This window comes from Anas platyrhynchos, chromosome Z, assembly GCF_047663525.1.
Source record: "Anas platyrhynchos isolate ZD024472 breed Pekin duck chromosome Z, IASCAAS_PekinDuck_T2T, whole genome shotgun sequence".
Lineage (NCBI taxonomy): Eukaryota > Metazoa > Chordata > Aves > Anseriformes > Anatidae > Anas > Anas platyrhynchos.
Window position 1 is genome coordinate 40,889,767 of NC_092621.1, and position 26,501 is coordinate 40,916,267.

A 26,501-nucleotide genomic window follows, 5' to 3' on the forward strand; every position below is an offset into this window, starting at 1 on the left:
CACTAAGTAATTAAATGTAAAGTTAAAAGTCTTAAGTTGGATATTCAGGGTGTTGATTCAGAACATCTGTAGTAACGTGTGTCATTTTTTACTTCAGTATGTACTTAGTCCTCTCATGATGATTTTAATTATTTTCTTTGAAAGTTTTTATCTTTGTTGGTTGTAGTAGAACTAAAAAATACTAAGTGACTGTTAGAAACTACTGTGTTATAAACACACAGCATTTTGACTTTCACAGGATCAAGCAGAAGATACACTCCAGAGGAACTGATCATGTTTAATACCAACTTTCTGTTCAAGCAGTATAGCTTGATTGTAACATTCTGTCTAATAGTTATAGTTGACGAATAATACAATATATCAGCGTTGTTTCAAATCAGTTGCTCTAGCTTTGCCAAAACATTCAGCTGGGGAAACAGGGAAGAATACTTTCTCTGCTCTCCCAAGTTGACGATGTGACACTAGCAAAATTATAAGGAAAGCTAGTTATTTTTGCATTGATGTAATCACTTCTAATTCAGTGTGTGTGCAGTGTGTATACAGATATGTATCTATGCATCTTCATCTATTTTTATGAGTTCTTTTAGATGCCCAAAGGTAAAATATCTTTCCCTTCGTAAAATTAGGGTGAGGTGAGAATGAAAGCATGTAGCAGTTAATTTGAGAAAGTAATTACTAGATTTCGATTGAATCAGGTTTGTTTTTAAATTATATTATATACGGCAGCTGTGCAAAGGTTTTTATTGACTCATATGCATGCCTACCTTCCCTCCAGATTCCAGGGTGCTTTTAAACCATAGAATATACCTCCTCATGTCATCTGTTTGGTTTTGTCTGAAGAAAGATAATTGTTCCTTTAACTTCTCAGCTGCTGGTTTCTTGGTGAAAGGAAAAAGTTATTATTAGACTGTTCTATCTATTGGTCATTGTAATACTTTCTAATAACGTCAGGTGGAATAACGCTTTGCTTTTTCTCACAAACCTGATGAAGTCAGAAGCAGTTGGTTCAGCAGAAGAGATGTCTTGCCTTTAGTCTGCACTAATAGCTTAATGAGACACTGCGCTCATTTTTGCATAGCTGGTAGTGAGAGAATGCTGGCAAAGGAGTTAATGAGAGTTGATGATGTGATAGTGCAGCTGTAGGTGTTGTGGAGGCAGGAACTGAGGCAAGTGTAGAAACAGATTTAGCTAGGTGATCTTCCCAAAGTTGTCTACATCTCTAAATATTTACATGTACATAAAAATTCTAGGTCATATTACTGCAAAATACTGGTTGTCTAAAATGTGTATGTAACATTGTTGTGAATTAATCTTTAGAATCAGAAGAAGAATTTTATGATGCTCTAAGCAGTCCTGTGGAAGACATGCCATTTTTTGAAGCCCCATCTGGTTCCCTCACACGAGCTAGCAGTATAAAGCGAAAAAAACTACGTAAACAAGAATCTTTGAAAAATATGACTGAATTTCAGCTGAGGTTTGAAGTAGCTGAGGTAAAGTTAAATTTTTTTTTGTCTCTCCAAAGCACACCTGATCTATCTGTGACTCTTTTCTGTTCATTGTGTTCACAAATTCATGCTTGTAGAATTATTGATTTCCCATTTCTTACTCAAACTGTTCCGGAGTGTTCAAGAGGTTGTTTTTGTTTTCAGGTCGCAGTTGTGCTTCTGCATCTTCATCTGCACTGAAATACCTTGTTTTGTCTACTTTCCCAGTTCATTTTATCATTGAGTTTCCTTTACCTAACCATCACTGGTGGAGCTCAGAAGCAGTTTTATTCTCTGTGCTTTACTTTTATTTATTTATTTTGCTTAAGATGTAGCCTTTGACGTCTCTTTTCCAAACACTTCCGTGACCACTGGGAAAACTTCATTAATGTTTCATGTCATACAATCGCCCTGTTTTTACCCTCTGTTTTTTCTTAAATTCTGTTGAACTCAAACATAACAGGTTCACTGTGAGGCATTTAATGGTTATTCTTGCTGCTTCAGACTTGAAAAAGAGTATTTTACCTAAGTGCTATCTGACTACATCAGTTGGTCTGTTAACAGATAGTGGCGATGACAGTGTTATTGCTGTGACTCAGTGTATAGCTTTACAAATAAACCATACAAAGTCAGTTAACTTTACAGATAATGTTTTAGAGTAAGATTTACAGGAAGGCTTCAACACATAGTAACTAGCTTGCAGCATCTTGTTATGCTCTAGACTTCTAAATATAAATAATGAAAAATCATTACTATTTTTTTCCTTAAGAATGACTAAGATGTTGTATTTTATATCCTTCTTTACTGGTAACTCTACCATTTCACAGTCTCTAAGAAAATGATATACATCCGTAAAGAATCACCTACCTCTCCATTTGTTGCCTGTATAGTTAAAAAATTGAAAGGAAGACTGCATATATTTATTTTACTTAGTTTATGAAAGACGATGACAATGGACCGCTCAGGCAGATATTTATTTAACAACATCTTTGTTGCGTATGAATGAAAAATCTGGAACTTATCTTGATTGATATTCAGCTTGCAAATTCCTTAATGGCAGGGCTCAAAAAAAATTCCAATCACAGAATCATTAAGGTTGGAAAAGACTTTCAAGATCATCTGGTCCAACCATCACCCTACTACCAATGTCACCCACTAAACCACCTCCCCAATCCTGCTGACTACACTATTCCTGACACAAGCCAGGATGCCATTGGCCTTCTTGGCCACCTGGGCCCACTGCTGGCTCATGTTTGCGTGAGCATCGATCAGCACCTCCATATCCTTTTCCTCTGCACAGCTTTCCAAGCTCTCTGCCCCAAGCCTGTAGCGCTGCATGGGGTTGTTGTAACCGAAGTGCAGCACCTGGCACTTAGCCATATTAAACCTCATCCCCTTGGCTTCTGCCCATCGACCCATCCCGTCCAGGTGCCTCTGCAGGGCCTTCATGCCCTCCGGCAAATCGATACTTACCCCCAGCTTAGTGTCATCTGAAAACTTGACTTTCTTTCCACCTGAACTGTGGGGAGGTTCTTCTGTTCCCCGTACCAGAATGACAGGTTAGGAGGATGAGTACCCTGAGTATAAGTGGTCTAGCTAGTAAAGACAGACACAAAGGAGACATTTAAAACCTCAGCCTTTTCCTTATCCTCAGTAGTCATGTTCCCCTCTGCATCCAGTAAAGAAATGGAGATCCTCTTCGGCCTTCCTCTTCCTATTAGTATATTTATAAAAACATTTTTTTGTTATCCTTGACTATAGTGGCCAGGTTGAGTTTGTGCTGGTCTTTGGCCTTCCTGTTTTTTTTCTCTGCATACGCTGGCAACTTCCTTGTAGTTTCCCTGAGTTTCCCTGCCCCTTCTTCCGCTGGACATAAACTTTTTTTTTTTCCTGAACACACAGCAAAATTTCTCTGTTTAGCCATGCTGGTCTTCTTCCCTGCCAGCTCATCTTATGGTGCACAGGTACAGCCTGCTCCTGCTGCACCTTTAAGACTTCCTTCCTGTTGAGTGCCCAGCCTTCCTGGACTCCTCTGGCCTCCAGGACTGGCTCCCAAGGGGCCCTTCCTACCAGTGTTCTGAACAATTTGAAGTCAGCCCTCCAGAATTCCAAGACAGCAGTTTTACTGACCCCCCTTCCTGACTTCACCAAGAACAGAGCTCTCCATGTCATGGTCACTCTGCCCAAGACAGCTCTCTACCACCCCATCTCCCACCAGTTCTTCTCTGTTCATGAACATGAAAGCAAGTAAACAATGCCCACTGGAAATCTAGTTTTGACTGAGTTGAACATTACTAAATGCTTTACAGAACCGTTTTAAAAATTAATGAGTTCCTATAAGTATAACTTTCCTCAAACATACATACATGTAATACAATATTTGTTAAAATAGCATCAAATAGTATTCTAGTAATTTTGCTTATTGAACTCTTTATTTTTTCCATGTCTTTTGCTGTATAAAGTTTAATGATCAATATGCCTTAACTAGTAAAGTATATGTAAATATATGATCCTATATAAAAGCTAAGAAGATAATTCCCTACCCCTTTTTTTTTTTTTTTCCATAGGTCTTAATAAAATTATGCCGCCTTACTGGTAATATGGAGACACCTGTGCTGCAGCTTGAGGTTGTAGGGTTAGGCACTGAACTTAAATTAAGAACGTTTGACATGACTGCAAATGCTTTCCTGCATGAAGTTTGTCTGCTGTGCCCAGAGTATATGGGTAAGTGTCTGTATGCTGGTCAAAAAAATGATTCATTAATAGCTAATAACACTTTGAATGTGTCTTCAAAAAGCCTGCAGGGGTTTCTTTTGTAAGACGAGGAAGATCCACTTCTAGAATTAAATATAAGGTGTAAAAAAGGGAAGGTAATTCTAGAGCTTATTCTGTTAGTAATGCTTTTGCAAATTTGTTCCAGTGCTGATGATTTTAGATGAGGCATCTATTTTAGGTGTGCAAAAGAGCTTTTTAAATTAAATAGTAATGACTGCTAATAGTCTAGTTTATAGGCTATAAAACTTTTTTTTTTTTTTTTTTTAAGATGATAATGGCAAACCAGTTTACATAATTACTACTTTGGATAATGTAGAAGATGATCTTCTCACTTTGGAGTATATAAAGGTGGGAAAACAGCAGACTTTTCTTTTGAATCATAAGTTAATTACAGACTACAGTATCACTGAGAAATGCTTTTTCCTTACTTAACCATTTCTTCATATATTGAATGTCGTGTGCAAAATCTGTCTGATCCCTAAACAGACTAACTTATATATCATAAGCTGTAACTTGAAATTTGCAAACATCTCCTATTTGTCTTGTTTATGTGCATGTTTGGTGGAATAGGCTGATATTAATGGACCAGAACTGAAGACTGTGTATAAGAATGTTCTACAGAAGATAAAGGTATGATACATATATATTTAAACATATTTTTTCTACATTTGGGGGACTGATTCATTTATAATCTGATTAATTAACAATCTGATTATTCTTTCAGGTGAACTTCTCTTCTCTTGATGTTCATCTGCATACTGAAACTCTCCTGAATGCCATGAACTATGTAAACAATCTTCTACCCAAACAAGAAACTAAAGTTGCAGATGAACCAGTTCAGGAAAAAATTGAGGAGAAGAAGGATGTTCTTAAGAAATTAAGTAAGTTTCTTTATTCTTTTTATCTTTCCTTTCTCTTCCCTCATCAAAGTAAGACAGAAAACAGAAATATTTGCTATTTTTTTTATAAGTTCACAGTTTTTCTAATTTTGATGGTGATAAAAATGTTAGCTAGCAAATTATTATTGAGTAGCCAGGGTATGGTGTTAGTCCTTTGCTGGAAGTGTGTAGCGGAGAAATAACTGTATAATTAAATGAGCTAAGGTAGTTGCTGCAGCTGTTGACATTTCCTGAGGTAGAAAGAGTAAGCATGCTGTTTGAGTACGTGTCTACAAATTTTCTTAGTTATGATAAACTGTGTTGAATGGTAGCTTATTGGAAATGATTATATTCCTAATGGTGTTCTGCAATATAATAAGAAAAGTATTTTTGCATTACAATATTTATAAAAAAAATATAAAAATTATATATAAAAATAAAAATTAAAGAAATAAATTAAATAAAATTAAATAAAAATTAAAGAAATAAAGATCTTGATGGGTTAGAAAATTTAGCATGAAGATGAAAACTTTTGCTAATAAGTGTATTGAATGCATTCTAGACAACTTCGTGCTTTCACAGTTATAGCATAATGTGAATTTAACTATTCAGTGAGATGACTTTGTTCACCATCCTTCTTCCTATCACAAATATATTTTTATTAGTTTAGGATTGTAACCCACTCATTTAGCAATTTATTAATATGTAGGCACTGACTGTAGATGTGAATACAAAATAGACACTGCTGCATTTCATAAGCTCCAGGACAGGTTTGTTTATTAGTGAGCCACTCAGTTGCTGAATGAATAAATTCTGTTTGGCACCAATTTTGTTGACATAATTTGCTGGAATTGTTGCTTTAGATTTATGAACTTGCACATGAGTTTGGATTTAGTTTGTAATGTAATAAATAGATGGTCCTTGCTTAGTGGAAGCTGGGTTTGAGCATTTAAAATCTTTTGCTATGAGATGCAGGTAATACACCACATGTATTTCATTAATATAAATTACCATGTTTTCAGGGACACATAGGTAGCACGTAAATTCCTGCAATTTACAAGAGATCTGGTGAGTCTCTTTATCAAAGGTACCTGGTACTATTGTAGGTGCCTGATTTGTACGTATAAATTTAGGGCTACTTGCCTTCTTTGGTATTCAGAAGAAATGTTGCATCCTGAAAGGGATGCAGACCAGTCAATTATTCAATAATATTGGTCTGAAGGAATTGTGCTACTGCAATAAGGTTCATCTCATCTCCTTCCATGTTCTAAGTGTTTTCTGTCACTCACGCTGAGCACAAGGCACAAGATAGGTACCTGTCTATTCAGTAATAATTATGATTGATTTATTTTTGTCTATTCAAGGCACATACCACATAATAAATAAATAAATAAATAAATAAATATATATATATATTTTTTTTCTGGTATGAATTGAGACTTTTGATTTCCTTACAGTTAATTTATCCTCGTTATTTGAGGAACATCAGTCTCTTGTGAATAACTTGCTTGTCATGCAGTCCTACCATTCTCTCACCAGGAATTTGATGTGTCTGATTTGTTGATAATGTGAAGCAGCAGCAAACGAATAGATACCTCCCTTGCTTGCTGTTGTGTCTGGGAGCTGCTTTGAAATTAGTAGCAGTATGTCAATAATACTCCTTTCTGCTGTGAGAAGGACTTCTCTGAGATCTTTGCAATTGTTTCTTTCTATTAATTTTAAAACAATTAGATTCCTGGTATTTATTGTAAAAATTATCATCGAAATACCCCAAAACAAAATAAACAAAATCACACCCTATACACAAAAAGTAGGGCATAGGATAATTCTCAAGATGATTCTTGTTGAAGTATTTTAATACTTGCTTTTGTGTAAGTGATTTCAAGGAGCTCTGTCATCTGACTGACCTGGTAAACTGGTGAGATCTTTCTGAGGCTGCCGTCCTTCACTGACATGAATTCTGACAAGCATTTTGAGTTAAACATCTGTACTAGTTCTATATCCTTAAACCCCAATATCACATTTGCAACATTTGACAAGATTGTCGAGAAGGTTGCTGCCTCTACAAAGAAATATTTGGCATAGCAACATGGTTTAGTGGGCAGTATTGGTGGTAGGGGACAGTTGTACCAGATGATCATGGAGATCTTTTCCAACCTTAACCATTGTATGATTCTGTGTTTGTAACTCAGTGGCTAATACTCATACTGAGTGACTCATAGTGACTAGTTCAGTGTTAAAAGTATTCATGTTTTTGTCATGGGAGACAGGTGAAATACTACCTGATTGTGTTTTTGAAGAAGAATTTGAGACTGAAATACTACCTGTATTAGGGGAAAAATAAGCAAGCTTTTGGGTGCACAGCATTTTGGGGGATTTGTGTAATTGTTTTCCATATCCACTTAAATGAAATCAGTTATGTTAATTGTTTAAACATAATGAAAGGAAAGGTAATTATGATCTCTGTGGCACAACAGGTTATAAATAAAACAGGGGAACATAAGGTTTGTAGCCTTTGTTTTTCAGTATCTACAGTGGAAGATGAAAGGTATTTGCCTTAGGATTGATGAGAGTTCAATTGGGATGGGATGTGGAAAAAGCGGTAATAATGTTACACAGTGTCTTTCAGTTGATGATTTCTGAATGTTCTGTCAAATTAGTAAGAAGTTTAGATTCTCAGCTCTTTTTCTGAAAGTGTTTTGTAGGACTCTACTGAACAATAGAACAAATAAATAAAGGATGGAAAAAATGCTCTGTTGAAAAAAATTCTTCCATTTAACGATATTTTTCATTATTTTTGCTGTAAGATAATTTTAATTCATGGTGGGTTTTAATTTCAGTTGTACTGGGACATGCTTGGACACAAGGTACATTTGTGTCCATATGATGTTCTGTGAACTTACAGATTCTGGTCTGTGGCTTACTGAGCTGTGAACAGATGATTCAGTGCTTCTGTATTTTTGAGCCATTTTGCGATAAAAGCAAACACTGAAGTGCTTGTTTGTAGCTTATAGAATTCTCAGAGGCAAAAGATTAAATCAATTTCTTATTTATTAACATATGACAATTTCTCTGCTATTTATTATTTAGTATGTTGTAGTATAGTTGGAAGTGACTTAAAAGACCATCTAGTCCAAATACGTGGCCTCTTCCAGGCTAACCAAAAGTTAAAGTATGTTAATGAAGGCATTGTCCAAATGTCTCTTGAACAGTGACAGGCAGGGGGTGTCAACTATCTCTAGAAAGCCTCTTCCAGTATTTGACCACCCTCATGGTAAAGAAGTTTGCAGTTAGTAGGCATTGCACAGCTGAAAAGCCTTGTAATGAGCAACAACAAGATACACTTTCTTAGGTGATTCTCTTCCCTCCTCTCCTACTCCTCTATAACTTTGCAAACTAAACTTTTACTGGGGATAGTTGTCAGTTTATTCTTGGCTGAGGAGTTTTCTTTTGCTAGCAAGGTACAATAAAATGGTATGACTGAACCTAATATATTTACGGAACTGTAGTTTGAGTCTAAGGATTGAGAAGATGTTAGCATGCATGCAATACTTTGATGAAATATCTCATCTGAAAAGCTGTTTAAAACTTGGATTTAGGAAATCGAGTGCAGATCTCCTTCATTATGTAAACAAGACCTTTAGTTGCAAATGACTCATCGATAGAACAGGTAGAAGAGTATATTAATGCAGCTATCATGTTAACACTATTAGAATTAAACTGCTTATTCCTGAATACAGTATTTCTGATTTTGTTTTGTGCCATGTGGATATATATAAAATGAATTTCAATTAATAAAGTACTGATGGTGTATACCAAAGTTTGTGAAACACATAAAGACTACTGTATATGCAAGCAGTTCCTTCCTGTCCTACCCGCTAGAATGAGTGCTGTGCATCTCACCCACACTGTAGACTTTATAGACTTCAGAGAAGGGGTACTAAATTTTCTGTCTCTTCTTGAAGAAAAATTATTTATGTCTCCTCCTTGAAGAACTGCTGTTTTTTTTTTTTGTATTTCCTACAGCATCAAAAAAATCAAAGTATGAAGATGTTATCGACCTCAATATCTGTGCGGATTTATCTTGTTTACGTGTCTTTATTAGAGAGAAAAAACATAGAATAGCTGAAATTCACATTGAAGGTAAGAATAAAATTTTAATAACAGAAGCACGAAACTTTGTAACCAGAAGAGTCTCTAGATTTTGTATGTCAATTTTTTTAAGGTCTGGATAGCGAAGTGATCATGAAAAAAGCAGAAACGGAAGTAACTGCAAAATTAAAGAACATCATTATCATGGATTCTGACGAGATGGCATTGTATAAAAAGGTATGTATTTGCATGTGTCATTGATTTATGAATGGATTATAGATGCTAAATTGACCTGAACTGTGAAATCTGTTGTTTTTTGTTTTTTTTTTTCCTGTTTGCTAGGAGTACTATTTTCTACAGGCAGACTTGTTTCTGTAGCCAGTATTGTTACACCAAAATTTTGTTGATTTTGTGCAACTGTGATTCCTGGTTGCTCATTAGGCTCAATCAAAAGAATTGTTCAAGATGAAATTCTAACTGAGTATTTTCAGCTGTTTCAAAGATGATGATGTTGTTTGTTTGTTTCATTTACTGTTAAGGTATTTAAACTAAAAATGTTTTAGAAGCGTGAGATAATATTTTGGAATTTGTTTTCTCTAGCATAAGTTTTTACATTGGAGATGCTCTGTTTTTCTTCCTTAGGCTCTTTACATCACAGGAAAAGAAGTCTTCAACTTCAAAATGATATCTTATGTGAATGCTACAGATGGAATTGCATATGCAAACATGGATGTTGTTGACAGTAGTATGAGCCTAACAGTTGGGTGTATTCAAGTAGTTTTTGTCAACAAGTTTGTTTCTTCTATTTTGGTAAGTTAAATTTTCGAGTTGATGTTCCTTAGCATGCAGACACCATTGCCAAATCTAGAAAAGGATAAAGCATCCCATGTAAGATGGTGCCTGTTTGTGTTAGAATTCTTGTAATCTTGCAAAACCTTTGCTGGATATATGATTGAACTATTTACTTTTCTTCTCTATATTTTCATTGTTGTGGAGTGGATGGTTAAGCAGTAATGTTTGCTAATATTATCCCTTTTTTTTTTTAATGATCTGTCGCAAATTATAGATACATACACTGTTTTGTGGTGATGAAATATGAGTATTAAGCCATGAAAATGAATGCCTTTTCTGTACATTGTGCTAAATAAATCAATCTTTTACACATCAAATGAGTAAATAATTCATACAAGTCATGTTACAAGATCATTATTGTTGCCATCTGACTTATCAAATATTTAGTGTGGAATTTAATTTTTATATAGGCATATTTTGTCATATTCTGAGAGAGATTATCCTACTAAGGAATTAAAGTGTTTAGAAAAAGTAGTGTCTTTAGATGGTTTGCTATTTAAAATACTATGATTCTTAGAGTTCTTGAAGTAATATAATTCTTAATAAAACTCCCAAATTCTGTATTTTTTCCTAGGCTTTTATAAATAACTTTCAAGCTGCCAAAGAAGCTCTTACTGAGGCAACCGTTCAAGCAGCAGAGAAAGCAGCTACAGGTGTAAAAGAGCTAGCAGAGCGTAGTTCTCGTTTGGCGCTAGATATCAATATCAAAGCACCTGTTGTGATAGTTCCACAATCAGCAGTGTCTGCGAATGTCCTGGTGGCTGATCTTGGTCTAATTACTGTAAAGAACCAATTTTTTATTGCTAAATCAAAATCTTGGTACAATCTCCCACCTGTTGTTGACTCTATGACAGTGAATTTGAGCGAACTGAAGTTATACAGGTAATGTTGTGTCAAGATTTTTCAAATTTCTATAGTCATAGTGGAATACATCAGTTGAAGAGCTTTGAGAAGTTGTTACCAAAATAATTACTGGTTGGTTATTGTCAGATACACTATTATCTTGAAATATAACAGCAAGTTAATAACTAACATTTAAAATATATGGCTTAGGACAAACAGCAATCTACACGTCTTTTAATAGAAGCAAATGTCTGTTTACAGACTGTCATGTAGATTAATAAATTTAGGAATTATTCACTGCTTTGGGACAAGTTAAACCCACTTGTAAATGGGTATTTTAACCTTTTTTTTAAGCTATTTTTATCAGGAAATAAATAAAGACAGATAGATGTAAAGAAACATTTTTACGTGGGCTTTGGTGCTGGAGATTAAGAGCAGAAGCGGAAGAGGAAGGGGATTTTCAAACAGTTGAATACTGAAGAGAGAAGGAAGCTCCAGCTGATAAGAGGTCATAACTTGCAAAAAGCTAGTATACAGGACATATGGTCTATATATCTCCTCCCTGCCGAGAAATTATGTTTAGTTGCTGGAGCAAAGCTTTAACTAGATATTTTAGGAGTAGTACACTCAGCTATGAAGACTGTTTTACAGTACTTTTCAAAAAGATCAAGAAAAGACTGAAACATATTCATGTTTGTTAGAACATGTAAGTAGTATGTTGTGCTGATAGTACTTTGTTTCTCTTCACAGATCATACTATGAGCAGGATACATTGCAAAGTGAAGTACAGCTGCTGCAGCCACTCAATCTGGAAGTAGTTGTTGAACGAAATTTAGCTGCTGCATGGTATACTGAAGTTCCTGATATTAAAATATCTGGACGACTCAAACCTATGAATGTAAGCAGTCTTTTCTGAAAGCAACTGTTAAAAACCTTAGATTTATTAATAGATTTAATTTAATAGATTAATATCAAATTATAAAAATAATATATATTTAATTATTAATAGATTTATTTTTCCTGTCCATAAAATCCCAAGCTCCCTAGCTTATTATTTTATCTAAAGACACAAAGGTAGAATGGATTTTGTTGTTTCATACAGGAAAAGGGAAGTGAATACATTTTTGCTCTGATCTGGGTTTCATCTGCAATACAGCAGATAGACTTTGTGCTATATATTACTGTTGCCATTTAGAAATGAGTGTGCTTTTATAGCCTTGTTTTATGCGTCTTTTGGTATCTTTGAAGGATAGAGTAGAAAAACTTGGGTTTTATTCTTCAGTTTGTTAGTGACATGGTCAACTGCAGAATTCATACCTACAGCAAGCTTCAGTTAGTGCACATTCTCATTTAAATTAAATGTCATAAAATTTAAAGCATGTTAGATGTATGAGGAAACCTTTTTGTTAAATTTTGAAATAAAACTAGTAACCCTTGTTGTGAAGTACCTTTTGACTAAACACGCTTAACAATTTTAAGCAACTGTAGGTTAAACTGTTTTGTATTTTCTAAGTCAATTTCTAAATTGTAGCTTTACAAAGAAAGTTTGTGGAAAAAAAACAAAATGTGTGAACAAGTTTTGATTTCTAGAATTTACTTTAAGGAATTGTGCAGATTTTAGAAAACTTTTTTTCTTGTTTCTTTAGTCTCCTAACTAGTGATTCAAATTAGATGAACTTTATTTACTTATCTAAAAATTTAGATTTCAGTTACCAAAAGTTTAATGAATAGGTACGTTCTACGTTTATGAACAATCGTTTTTTTTAAGCTAATTCTCAGTCAGGAAGATATTACAACAATATTGAGGACACTAAATGAAAATATATGTGGAAGCTCGGATGCATCACCACCTTTACCAGAACCAAAAGATACAACTAGCCATTGTAGTGATATCCAGAGTACTTCACAGCAATCTGCAGGTAACGTATTCTATAATCAAATGTTGTCTAGCTTTTTAGGTATTCCTTTCAACTTATTCTTTTTGTTGTAATAACATTTATGAAAAGGTGCCAGATTCGTTTGTTTTTAACAGTATTCCTCTGTTATCTTGACATCATTTGTTCAAGCATACCCAGCATTAATGGTAATGACTAGGACCAACTAGGCTGCTATAGTGGGTCTTACAGAATGATGTGTTTTACTGCTCTTCTGGCAGTAATGAAGCACATAAAAGTCTGTCAGCTGGATTTGGTAACATATTAACTTTAGAAAGTTGCTTTTTTAGTCTTTTGCCTCTGTATGCTCGTTCTGTTGCTATTAGTATTTTAAAAGTTTGTCTTGTCGTAAGTATAGAATAGATCAAAGTAGTGTAGTTGGAATGGACCATCAGAGAACTTCTAGTCAAGCTGCCTGACATCTTCAGGACTAATCAAAAATTAGGGTTGTAATGAGAGTACTGTCCAATTGCCTTCTGAACACTGACAAGCAGCAGCCACCTCTCCAGGAAGCCTGTTTCAGTGTTTGACCACCCTCACAGTAAAGAAATTTTTCCTGGTGTCCAGTCTGAACCTACCATGGGGTGGCTTAGTGCCATTCCTGCATGTCTTGTCATCAGTTACCAGGGAGCAGAGACCAAGAGACCAGTACCTCCCTCTGTGCTTCTCAAAAGGTTTCAGAGAGCAGTAAGGTCAGCTCTCAGCCTCCTTTTCTCCAGACTAAACAAGCTATGTGTCCTCAGCACTTACCAGCTTTGCTGTCCTCTTCTGGAAGCTTTCAAGGACCTTAACACACTTTTTACGTTGTGGGGATGAGAACTGCACACAATATTCAAGGTGCAGGCCTCACCAATGCTGAATATAACAGGAGAATCACCTCTTTTAACCAGCTGGCTCTGCACCCCAAAATGCGGTTTTGCCCTCTTGGCTGCTGGGGCACACTGCTGGCTCATGTTGACTACTTCTGGCATTACTAAAAGTTATCCCTGCTGAGTAGGCATCATTAGTCATTAACTGTTCAGCACACACTCAAAATCAAAGTAGGAACTTGCATTCTGTGTAAGATTCCAGCATGAAGTACTGTATACCATTAAAGGAAGCTGTATACCTATATCTTAAGTGGTCAGAACTGCATATAAAAGATACATACACAGCATTTTACGTTCTCATATGTATGTGATTTTTCTCAACCAGATTGGATTTAACTGTAATGGGTTTACATGTGGAGGAATAGGTAAGCTGTAGTTTATTATAGTGATTTTGAGGATACATATTATTTTCCATATTTGCTGTCAAGTTATTTTATTTAATGTGTTTCTAATTTCTGAAAGGTGTAACAGTTGTGACATCAGCTGTAGTAGAATTGCACTCACCTGTAAAAATAAAAACAACACTAAAACTGGATTTCAGATTCGACTCCCTGACATTGGTGCTGTATAGTCCAAATTCAAAACAGGTAGGTATAATTTTGGTTTCAGGGAGAAAGAAATAATTTTGAGGTTGCCTAGAGTCCTGGAAATTATGCACAGGAATATTTTGGTTTATGAGCAGAGAGAATGATTTCTAGTACTAATAACAAAACCAATATAAATGATAAACAATTATTTTAACTAAACCAGCTGTCAGGAAAGACAGTGGCCAATGGTAACACATCATACGTGGCAGCTTCTGTGATGTGATTTGACTTCAAATTTGCTGACTTGATTAAAATCTTGATTAAAATCTTTTAATCTTGATTAAAAGACTCTTTGGGGGGGGAAAATACAGAGGAATGCAGGCCTTTTTTTAGTTATACATACTTGTGTGGACACCTAAGTAAAGTTGCAGAGAGAAATTTAGAATACGTATCACAGTACAAATGCATTTTTAGTTTTCTTGGTTTAAACTGCTAAAACTTGTCAGCAAATTTCTGACAAAAGGTATGTTAGTATTTTGTTGTAAAAAAGGGTGTTAGTTTAGATTTTGAAGACTGGCTGGACACTACGTAGTGTTCCATATAGCCATAAAGGAAAAAAAAATAATTTCTCACATTTGACATTTTTTGCTTAATCTGCATATTGTTAAACTTAAAAACAGAAAAAAAAATCAAAACCTACATATGACAGTTCTACTTTCTTTTAAGCACAGTTACCCTTTCACTAATGTAGACTTGCTCTAACAATCTTATAGAAAGGTAAAGCTTTCTTTTAACAGAACTTTCTCTGTGTGTTACTGATTTTTGTTGTCTTTTGAATTATCATTTAGTATATTGTTATTAGAACGCTTAGCAGTTACAATAAAGCTGTATAGCACACTGGTGTGTAATCTCCATTTCCTGTAAGCAATCCTACAAATATATTTTCATTCCATTTAAACAGGTTACAAATTTGGATCAGAGAGATGACTTGTTGAAGCTTGCAGAGTTTAAGTTAGTTTTAATGTCAGCTGCAGTCAAAATGTTATCAGATGGTTCAATGAATGCTTCAGTCAAGCTAGCAAACTGTACATTAGATGATAAAAGACAGTCAATCCAGAAGGCTACACCAAGGTCTGTGTTTTGACATAAATTACTGTTTTATTGGAGTTTGCCATAGAGTTACAAATATTTCTGTTTTACTGTTCTTTTAAAAACAACTGTTTTTGATGTAGGTAGTTCTTATTGTACATGTTACAATTTCAGTGTTTGTGAATAAGACTTGTATTTTCTTTTTGCCATTTGTTCCATATGATTTTTTGTGACAGACCAATACAGGTGCTATTGACAAACTTGAAGTAGCTAAGTGCTGAAGGAAACTTCTTTTACTATCATTTTACTTTTTTTTAATTTACTGTTTTAATAAACCAGTGAGCAGTAAGACTCAGATTTTCTTTCCAAAGAATAACAAACTTAGGTATAACACTTTGAAATGTAAACAAATAATTGTAATAGTCTATGTTGTTAAAATTATGAACACCTTCAGTTGCCAATATGCAGGAGTCTTTTCAGTTTTGAAGTTTTATAGAATTTATGTTGATACTGATTTCTTATGCTTTAAAGCATTGGTTAAGCTTCAAGGTTTTCAGTATCACTTTTTCAGTACAGTTTTGTTAATGTATTGCATATGGAGAGAATCGAGTATTTTTCAGTATTTGTGGCTCTTTTCTTATTGTTTCCTTAAATGCTGCTTTAATGGTCTTTCAGGATGGTGGAAATGAAGCATGGATTTGAAAAGAAAGTTATGGTGGATATAAGCTATAAGCAGGGGAGAGATGGCACTGTTTTTGACATGATTGTTCAAGAGATATACCTTTGTGCAAGCATGGAATTTCTACTTACTGTTGCAGATATATTCCTAAAGGCTAATGCAGAAAGTGCTGCTGCACAGAGAAATCTCAAGCAGTCATTACCTTTAAAAGAGCAAGGTACATGCTGGAAATACTTTTTTTTTTTTAAAAAAAAAGAAAATAAATAAATATATTTAAATAAATATCTAGTTATACTCAGCATAATAATACTCTAAAAAATTATAATACTCTTTTTATGTTGTTTTGTGTGTATAGAACAGCTTCTTTTAACCATTGATGTTTCTTTGCATCACCAAATTTGGTTTATGACCCTCAGTCTTCATTTCCAAATGATGTTCAGTCTTCTCAGAAATGCCTAAAAATTGATTTCTAAAATTAAATAAGTTGGAAAAGGAGAGTTACATCTGGCAATCCCTAAATTTGTTTGTCTACCACAGTCATGATTTTTTGTTATGCCTGAAAGTAGTTAAGTAGGTAAGGCTTTAAAAGTTTTTTATCTGCAGTAAAGAGTCTAGAAATAGGTCAGTGGCAGGGATCTACATGTTTTCTGATGCCAGTTTTGCTAGATCTTAGCACTAAATCTTTAGAATACCTCTAAATGTTATAAACAATAAAAACAATAGATGTAAATACTGACAGTTTAAGCTTTGAGCAATTAATCAAATTGAATTTATGTTTTTGAAGCACCTGTGCAGCCTGTATCTACAATGGAAATGAACATTATTGTTAAAAATCCAGAGATTGTGTTTGTGGCTGATTTAACAAGAAGTGATGCTCCTGCGTTGGTGGTTACAACACAGTGTGAAGTCTTCATTAAAAATAGCCCTGAAAGGTATAGCATGACAGCTGCTGTTAAAGAGATACAAGTAAAAGCATGCCCATTTCTTCCAGAAAAAAGGAAAGGGAACGTTACTACGGTGAGTTTAATGACATCCAGTTTGTTTTGAAAAGATACTATATTACTTGTGCTACTAGAATGTAAGTTACTTGAGAAGTTTTTATCATTAGAATGTCTATTATGGATATATTAATAAATTTTCTGTTTGGATTATATTGTTGCTTTTATTCTCTTTTGTGTGTTAAGCTAAAAAGTTTCATCTTAATCTGTGGCGTTGAGGTTTGCTTTCAATGACAATGGAAAAATTAAGAGCCTGGAGGAGTAAAAATGTAACGATCTCTGATGTCCAGTGTAAGCCAAATAAAGAGTATTTTGTGAGAATACACTATTTCAGATGAAGTATACTCCTTTTGGAATTTCAGTCTGAAACTGTTAAATAGCTATGTTAGTGAATAACAAAGGATTACAGACACAATAGAAAGTATATATTATGAATTGTGTACAGTAAGTTATTCATAAATTTCTTTGTGTTAAGGTCCATATACCATTGTATTAGTGCTTTGACACCGTATATTTTGGCAGCAGAATCAGACTTGTTCGTCACTGGCTGGCTGACTCCTGAAGCTTCTTAAAGCTTTTCTGCATCTACAGCAGACTGAATGTCAGTTAACTCTAAAATTATATTTTATCAGACTAAAACAGTATATCCAGCCGCATATCTGTGTCCTCAAAGTACAGATAAATTTTGAAGAACTAGTCCTTTCAGCTCTTATTAATGCCCGCCTACTTTATGGAGCTATGTAGGCCAAAACAAAGCAGTAATTGCAAAGAATAGGGACTTCCACTCCATCTCTTTATTTGATACATTCATGGAAATCCATTCCTGCAGGCATTCAAGGCCAGGCTGGATGTGACTCTGGGCAGCCTGCTGTAGTGGTTGGCAACCTTGCCCAGAGCCAGGGGGTTGAACCTGTATGATCTTTAAGGTACTTTTCAACGTAGGCCATTCTATGATTCTATGATCTTACTCCTTGACTAGACAATCTTTGATTGCATTAATCTGTTAAAAATCTGTAGTTGAGAAAGTAATTTTTGCACATATAGACACAATACAGTGCAGAATCTCTTAATTTCCATTTCTGTATGTGGTAAATGTGGCACAAATGTGGCCATCTTTATAGAATGAAAGTAAAAGCATTCAGGCCCTGCTTTCATTCTTACAAAAACAACGCCTGCCAGATTCTCACATCTCAGACTGCAGAAACAGAAGATCTGTCTGACAGAATCTTTATGATGAAAGAAGAAGCATTTTAGGATGTTAGTTTTGGTGCTCAAAATAGTACCTGCCCTCTTGGAATGATTCAGAAAGTTCTCAAGATTTAAAATTCTCAAGGGGAGAATAATAAATAAATAAAATAATATAGATAAATAAAATTATATAGAATAAAATAAAACGTTCTCTTCAGGTAGCATTGTAATTAGCCCCTTTTGAAAAATAAGAAATCTCTGTACCCAGCTTTACCATAAACAATATAATTTCAGTCAGGTAAATTAATAAGAGATCTAGAGATTCAGATGACATTCCACTGAATTTAGTCAAGCAAGAAAATGTATGCTATGATGTTTTATGAAGATTGTAAGATTTCTGAAGACTCATATTCACATGAAGATTTTATAATGCCTAAACCTTGAGGACACTAGTGGTAGATGAACTTGTCCTCCAGATGAATAGATTCCCCAGATTTCAGCAGGCTAGCTCCTCAGTTTAGAGTGGTGCAGATAATGAAGTTCTTTCCATACATTTCTCACATGTACATTGGTCTAAGGAAGAATGCATTATTTTTCTTTCTTAACTGTACCACCAAAAATATATAAATAAATAAAATGGTGAATTTGAGCAGCAGTGGTTGAAATAATAACAGACCAAAAATTGTTAGATCAAACTCACTGGGGAAAATATCTATCTAAAATATCATATATCTATGCCTCCAGTATCTAATTTAGATGTGGACAGAGATGCTGGGAAAGATTACAAAATTAACATTGCTGGAAATTTTTTTATTTAAAAAAAAACACAAACACTTATTTTCTCAGATAAGGAACTCAAGAGTAAGTTTTGCTGTCAATATAGTTTCAGGAGTACAGATACTAACTACATCAGCCTGCTTTGTTAAATGCATAGGTTTTGGTTAACCTTGGTAAATGGGAGTATGCAATGTCTGTAAAACAAAGCTTTAACTGAGTCACTTTGATTTTGTGATGTATTTATTCAGTATGTTTGCTTTTTTTTTCACTATCTGAAAAGTCTGATTCCCCTCAAAAGTCACAAGCATAGTGTAGTACATTTACCTGTATTTGACATTTGATGCTTTTTAATGATTGAGAATAACTGAGGTGATGCTTCTGATGCCTTTCTTTCTTTACATTGGAGAACATATTACTGTTAAGGTTGCTCTTAATTTTGAAGAACGAATAATGATTACTTTTCAGTATTTTTAACGTATGGTATTTAAAATTATATGCTTTTTAGAATACTTTTTTTTTCTCAATGTGTTTTGTACTCTTTTGTGTAGGTACTGCAGCCTTGTGACTTCTTCTTTGAGATGAAGCAATCTGGTACTAATCCACAGTCAGCTGATCTAATGATTAAATCTCTGACAGTAAAAGTAGGTCGATATTTTCATGGCTTTTAGTTCTCTACTCCTTCCTGCTCAGAAGGCTTTAAAGTTGCTTGTGCTTGTTTCTTAAAAAAATTAAAAAAATCAGGAATGACTGAAGTGGTGAATTGTTTCTGTTCTTCATCAGGTAACTTTGCTGTTTAGGATGTAAAAACAAAGAAAATTTAATAACAACTATTATGTCACAGTGTTTTTGGATGCTGAGTACTATAAAATAGCCTGATGTACAGAATAAAGTTTTGAAGCATTCACATACGGTGTTGGACTATATAGGTTTGAAAGTTCCTATCTGGAAGAAAGGCAGGGGTTGAAAATATGAACAGGTTAAAATGTAGCTTATGGAAAGAAATCCGTATTCATATGTGAGGAAAGAGTCCTGTAGAGAACAGAACTATTGTAGAGAACTTCTTTGTCGATGTAACATGATTTGTTAAGATTTTGTGTCTGAAAGTAGCATACCTTTTCCTGTGCTAGCTTCTCATTTCCAATTATTCCAACTTCTTTTTTGTAGGTTTCACCAATTATCATAAATACAGTAATCACTATTACCTCCGCCCTTTATCGAACTGCAGAAACAACAGAAGAAGAGATTAGTCAAATTCCTCCAGACTTGTGGAATATGAAAGATGTAAAAAGTCTAAAAATGTGGTTTCTTGAAGAGTCAAATGAAAATGAAGACTCAAATCCAACTTCTGAACTGGTTCCCACAGGAGAGTCATTGAAAATGAGTATAGAATCTCTCATTCTAACACTTGAAGCTGGAGTTGGCCACCGAACTGTACCAATGCTCTTAGCCAAATCCTCATTTCTTGGAGAAGTCAAAAATTGGAGTACACTTATCAACCTACATTCTCAGCTTGAGCTAGAGGTGAGGAATCCTAGATGAGGAAGAAAAATTCTGTTAAGATATTAAGCTCATTATCTTATTTAGAAAATAAAAGAAAAATCACCTGTATATTTGATGATTAAGCTCTACATGTATTGTAGCAGCAGGACAGGAATAAGGTCTTACGTTAGCTAAAGTGAAAATCTAATGCATTAAATATAAGGTATTAATGATAGTAATTGAGTTTATACAATGTGACATTCATCCACATTTAAACTTAATACAGCTTCCCAGAGGACTGTTGTGACAATAGTAAGTTTTGGAGTAGCAGCTGGCTTAAACTCTGTGACAATGTCAAATTAAGATTGCAATATAATATGTCATTTCTATACATGTAAAGTATTATGTGATATCAGTTTCATACAAAAATCTTCCAAAATTTCCAATATTTGGAAATAAAATTAATTGGTCATTGTAGGTAGATTCATCCTTGTTTCATAGTGTTTCAGACTTCTAGTGCCTACAGCATAAGCAAAAATTATAGTTTAAGTGACAGATCTTATGCAACTTAATTTGGAAATGGGTCTTTCCAATAGAGACTTACATGCCTCATTTATTTACTTAATTTATTTCCTTCATCTTATGGTAGGAGTTGACTAAAAGTCCAATCTGACTGTCTTATAGTCCAAAATAATTAATATATTTGAAAATCAGAATTTTAAGTCTTAAAATCTGTAGAGCTTTTGTTGATTTAAGTTGTATGCAATTTCCTAACTAACATTTCCATTTCCCATAGGTACATTATTTTAATGAGATGTTCGGGGTGTGGGAACCATTACTTGAACCACTAGAAATTGAGAAGACTGATTTATTCAAACCCTGGATTCTAGAAATCAAGGTATATTTCCCAAAGCTAAACTCAAATCTTTTAATTCCTTTGGGGGGGGGAGGGGAATAAAATTATGTTGTATGTACTCTGCACCTTTCATTACTGATATTAAAAAAAATATGTAATGATTTTGTTCTTTCTTCTTAGTTACTGATACTTTTTTTTTCCCTGTTGGTGAATGAAACCAGGTCTTGCACCAGTAAACATCCAGACTCTCATATCTTTTAAATAATACCGTCTTTTAGGTGACAGGAAGGTTTGATTCCTATTGCACTAGGTAATCATGATGGTTTTATGTTAAGTCTCTAAAGTCAGGTCATATGTTACTGATACATTCAGTGGCTTTGGAAAGATAGAACACTCATATTGTTCCATGGTAGTATCTGTACCATACTGGAAGCACTGACACTCATGGGAATACTGTTTTTCTTACTTCATCTCCCTCTTGAAAACAGTCTTGATTCTGCTTTCAAAGTAGATAAGGATTTTTTTTAAGGAAAGGAGATGGATTTTTATTTGTATTTTCCCTGCTCTCTCTTAACTCTCTTTTATTGCATTGTTAGCTGATTTGTGTAATTTTTCAGTATTTTTTTTTGCCTGAGAGCTTGTTCAGAATGGGATAACTGTCCTTCTCCTACAAAAGTTAGTATCAAACAGCTTTCTACAGCAGTGGCCTCAGAAATTAAGAACTTGCTTTTATGACTGTTCCTAAAAAGAAAAGAGACCTAATGCAGGAGGAAGGTATAAGGTAGTGAGTCAAAGCTCGTACTTCATTGCCTAGGATTTGAAATGTAACATTTGGAAATACATCATTTCCAGAAACACTGAAGTACTGGAAAATACTTCATATAGTTGTTTTTGTTTTTGTTTTTGTTTTTGTTTTCTTTTTTTCCTGTCAAATACTAAAAAAAAACACATACAAAGTGAGTACATGGTTTGGAAACATGTAGACTATATTTAGAGTTAGTATTTTAAGAATGAGAAATAAACTATGTATATAGTTTTTATATAGTCATATTAGATGTGTTAAGATAAATGTTTTCACACAGCATTAACTAGGTATGTAAGTATATGGGTATGTTTATTTTTGAATAAATTTAAATTTAGCTGCTATAATTGGAATTTAATTGACTTCTGAAATCTATCTTTTGCTTGTTGCCATCTTCTTTCCCTCTTTCTGTTTTAAATTGAGAATAAAACCATGAATAAAATAGGAAAATAATACAGGGCATAGAAGTAGGAAGAGAAGAGTAGAAAAAAAAAGTCATGAGACTTGCTTTACAGAAAGAATGATCAGATAAGAATTAAAAAAAAATATAAATCTCCTTTCAGATGAAGAAGAAGCCTAAAAAAGCAGTGGTTGAATCAGATGCAGAAGAGAACTACAAAGTTCCAGAACATAAAACAGTAATAAATGTTTCCTCAAAAGACCAGCTGAATATTACACTATCCAAATGTGGTCTACAAATGTTGAGTAACTTGGGCACGGTAAGAAAGATAAACGACAGTGTCAGATTTGTGTTAAATGTATGTTTGCACAGATTCTTTTGTTGAAGCCTTACTCAGTATATTTGTGTTTTGTATCTTTGCTTTCTAGGCATTTGCTGAAGCAGCAAGTCAAACTTCAGACATCTTCAAAAAAGACCGAGCACCATTTGTACTAATAAATTCTTTAGGACTTCCCATCACTGTCTCACCCAGTGATTCCTTTAGTGTCCTCAATGTCGAATTTGGAGCAAAAATATTTCATTTAGTAGATGGAGAGAATTTAAATATGGAATATGTCAGAACTAAAAATGAGAGTGACCAGTTCACCGCAATGACCACTCTGAGTAGCAAAAGGTTTTACATTCAAATCTGTAAGTTCCAAAGTTCATAAACCTTATGTTTTTGTAGCATGAGGCATGATGCATCTTCTACTTGTCAGTAAATACTGGAGGACTGCACAACATGAAAGGAATGATTCTTCGTATTATAGATGCATCTCAGTGTTTGAAATCCCGCTTTGGCCTTTTTAGCTAAAAGTTGCACGTATATTGCTTGTTAAATAAATTTCCTACTATGGTAACTTTTAGATAACTAATATTTATTTCCTAGTTTCGTTGCAATCAAATGCTTTTTGTTTGTATTCACAAGTTACTGCAGAATTAAGCTGCCGATTTTTTTTTTTTTTTAACAATACTGAGGGCTGCATATATACATAGAATCGTAGAATCATAGAATATCCTGAGTTGGAAGGGACCCTTAAGGATCATCAAGTCCAACTCTTGACACCGCACAGGTCTACCCAAAAGTTCAGACCATGTGACTAAGTGCACAGTCCAATCTCTTCTTAAATTCAGACAGGCTCAGTGCAGTGACCACTTCCCTGGGGAGCCTGTTCCAGTGTGCAACCACTCTCTCTGTGAAGAACCCCCTCCTGATGTCAAGCCTAAATTTCCCCTGCCTCAGCTTAACCCCGTTCCCGCAGGTCCTGTCACTGGTGTTAATGGAGAAAAGGTCTCCTGCCTCTCGACACCCCCTTACGAGGAAGTTGTAGACTGCGATGAGGTCTCCCCTCAGCCTCCTCTTCTCCAGGCTGAACAGGCCCAGTGCCCTCAGCCGTTCCTCGTACGTCTTCCCCTCCAGGAAGTTACTTTTAAGAAAGTATTGTTTTATTTAAAGACCACAGTTAAAGCTGAAATAAAATTTAGTGATTTTTAATGGTGTTAAAAAAGTTAGTTTGTCATAGCAATTGACAGTTTTTCAAAACTGATTTGGCAAACAAATCTTGACCACATTATTTATTAATAGTTGAATTATTTTCTAATATTTATGTGCTGTACTTTTCTAGTAAGCCATAATATTTTGTAAATATTTCTCTCTAGGCACCAGTTTTATTTGCAGAGGCAAAAGATGGAATGTACTTAGGTTATTATTCATAAATTATGAATAAATTCATAACTTATTATGAAATTATTATAATTTATTATACATTAATAATTTATTCATTTATGCTTGTATCCTATGGCGGGGTGGGGGAGGGAGCGGGAGAATCTTTCCTAGGTTAGACCTGGCACTTAGGGACACAGTCTAATGGATGACATTGTTAGTATGGGGATGGCTGGACCTGATGACCTTGAAGGTCTCTTCCAACCTTAATAATTCTATGATTCTATTTATTTGGTGACACGACATGTTTGTCAGACTGAAAGTGGTGGTTGTCCTTGTTTGCTTTGAATTTTTGTGGAGGTAAAGTGGTACGTAAAATACTCTTGAATGTACATTTTTGTATTTCAAATGTATCTTTATCCCCCTTTTGAGACTTTCATTTCTGACCTTGTATGTTCTAGGTCCACATAATCATTCCACTGTGGAGAAGATTCCATTAACAAAAGTGGGTCGATGTATTTACAGAGTAAGGCATGAGGAATCAGGTGTTGAAAGGTCCATTGTCTGCCAAATTGATACTATTGAAGGAAGCAAGATAATAACTATACGTTCTCCTATCCAGGTATATATCCAGTACATTTCCAGTATGTACATATCCATATATGTTCATATCCAGTACATATCTGGTATCCCCTACGTTATAATTATTTTTTGGTTAAATTTTTAATGAATGTAAATGATCATAAATACGTAGTCTATAAATAAATATTTTTACAACTGTATTTTACAAACTGATCTGAACAATTAATATAAATCTGCTGCTGTGTATTTATTATAAAGAGATTTAGAAGATATTTTCAAGAACAAAAAGCTTTTTCAAAATGATGAAGGGACTGGATGGAGTAGTATTAGAAATGGACCAGATGTTAGATCAGCATAATTCATCACTAATGTTTTCTAATACTTGCTCTAATCTTAGTCTTGTGAAATACTTGCTCTGTATGAAATTTTCAAACCTCTTAAATTTACCTTGGTTCCTCAAGGTTATCCTTCTGTTGGGTAGTTTCTTTTTCTTCATCCTATGCCATTGACAGTTGCGTTTCAAATTTAATAACAAAGTAACTGAAGAGTGAGCCCTTTCAGCATACCTTTAATAGTCTCTTTGATAGACATATAATTTCTTAGGCCAAGGCAAACAGAATTTTATGGATGGTCCAAATAGTAGTATTCTATGATAGTGTCCATTATTACATGGTTAATGATCAGATTTACTGTTTTTTTCCTTATGTTAACACTTCAGCTTTGATATCAACATGGTAACTGGATTTTGGTCACTGTCTAGGTTTTCTTGTGGTTGCACAAGATCCTGATGTAACTGCAAATGGGTCAAAAATAAAAAAGCGTTTTTCTAGTATTTGTGTCCTTATTACAAAATGAGAGCTTGGATGTCTTAGGACATCCAGGAGGTATACCGCTTCAGAGGGGACAGGAAAGAATAACAAGTATTTTTTTGATGCATGTGGTTCTATATTTTCCCCACATAAAACAACAACATTGGTAATTAAAACCAAACTGTCACTCTTCTATATAGGGTTGTGTGCTGAAATATCAGAACTGGGTAACTGCGCAGCATTTATAAAAAGTTACTATACTGAAGAAACTGCTCTGCTTGGAAACCTAATACAATTTTAACATTAATGACATGAAAGAATGATATTCTATGTATATATAATGCATGCTTTTATGTTGGGTTAATTATATATGTCTATGTAAAATTTGTAGATTATTTAGGCAATTTTAGACATTTCCTTCAGAGAGACCTGAAAAGAACATTAAATAATTGAAAAATTTAAAAAGGGAGCAACTGATTATGACTAATTTCCCAGAATTGATAATACAATTAAATGAACACTGAAATAGGAAACTAATTTTTGCAAAGAACAAAAGAGCTAAATGCTCACCCAAATTCACCGTATGTAAATCATTTAACTGTGAGTAAAGTTTTGCTTCCCTTCTGTTTTCTTCCATGTGAATTTTGACCCACGGAGCTTTGTATCTGTTGTATTTTTAAAAGAAAGTTCTTTGGAAAGTTGTTAGTTCAGATTTACTTGTCTTTGATTTTGCAGGGTATGTTTCTCCTTGAAAAGAATTTTACAGCTAATATAGTAATTTCATAATTAAAATATAACATTAAACTGCACAACAAAATCGTTTAAGGAGATTTGCTGGTATTAGAGACAGTTCTTTTGAAATACCTGACCTTGAATGGCAAATGGG

General features: G+C 34.3%; 1 protein-coding gene across 4 annotated transcripts in view; it reads left to right on the forward strand.

Moving 5' to 3' along the window:
- Positions 1-26,501, forward strand: part of VPS13A (vacuolar protein sorting 13 homolog A) — a 125,054-nt gene that overhangs the window by 46,236 nt on the left and 52,317 nt on the right. For all 4 annotated transcript variants that reach the window (XM_072031723.1, XM_072031722.1, XM_038170117.2 and 1 more), the window contains exons 25-45: positions 1,318-1,490; positions 4,052-4,208; positions 4,528-4,607; positions 4,830-4,889; positions 4,984-5,140; positions 9,164-9,280; positions 9,363-9,466; positions 9,872-10,039; positions 10,656-10,963; positions 11,675-11,822; positions 12,693-12,843; positions 14,190-14,314; positions 15,216-15,385; positions 16,019-16,239; positions 16,807-17,039; positions 19,534-19,626; positions 20,150-20,506; positions 21,261-21,362; positions 22,686-22,841; positions 22,951-23,212; positions 24,686-24,846. In XM_072031723.1, the coding sequence (XP_071887824.1) occupies positions 1,318-1,490; positions 4,052-4,208; positions 4,528-4,607; positions 4,830-4,889; positions 4,984-5,140; positions 9,164-9,280; positions 9,363-9,466; positions 9,872-10,039; positions 10,656-10,963; positions 11,675-11,822; positions 12,693-12,843; positions 14,190-14,314; positions 15,216-15,385; positions 16,019-16,239; positions 16,807-17,039; positions 19,534-19,626; positions 20,150-20,506; positions 21,261-21,362; positions 22,686-22,841; positions 22,951-23,212; positions 24,686-24,846 (3,503 nt within the window). The remainder of the gene's footprint in view (positions 1-1,317; positions 1,491-4,051; positions 4,209-4,527; positions 4,608-4,829; positions 4,890-4,983; positions 5,141-9,163; positions 9,281-9,362; positions 9,467-9,871; positions 10,040-10,655; positions 10,964-11,674; positions 11,823-12,692; positions 12,844-14,189; positions 14,315-15,215; positions 15,386-16,018; positions 16,240-16,806; positions 17,040-19,533; positions 19,627-20,149; positions 20,507-21,260; positions 21,363-22,685; positions 22,842-22,950; positions 23,213-24,685; positions 24,847-26,501) is intronic.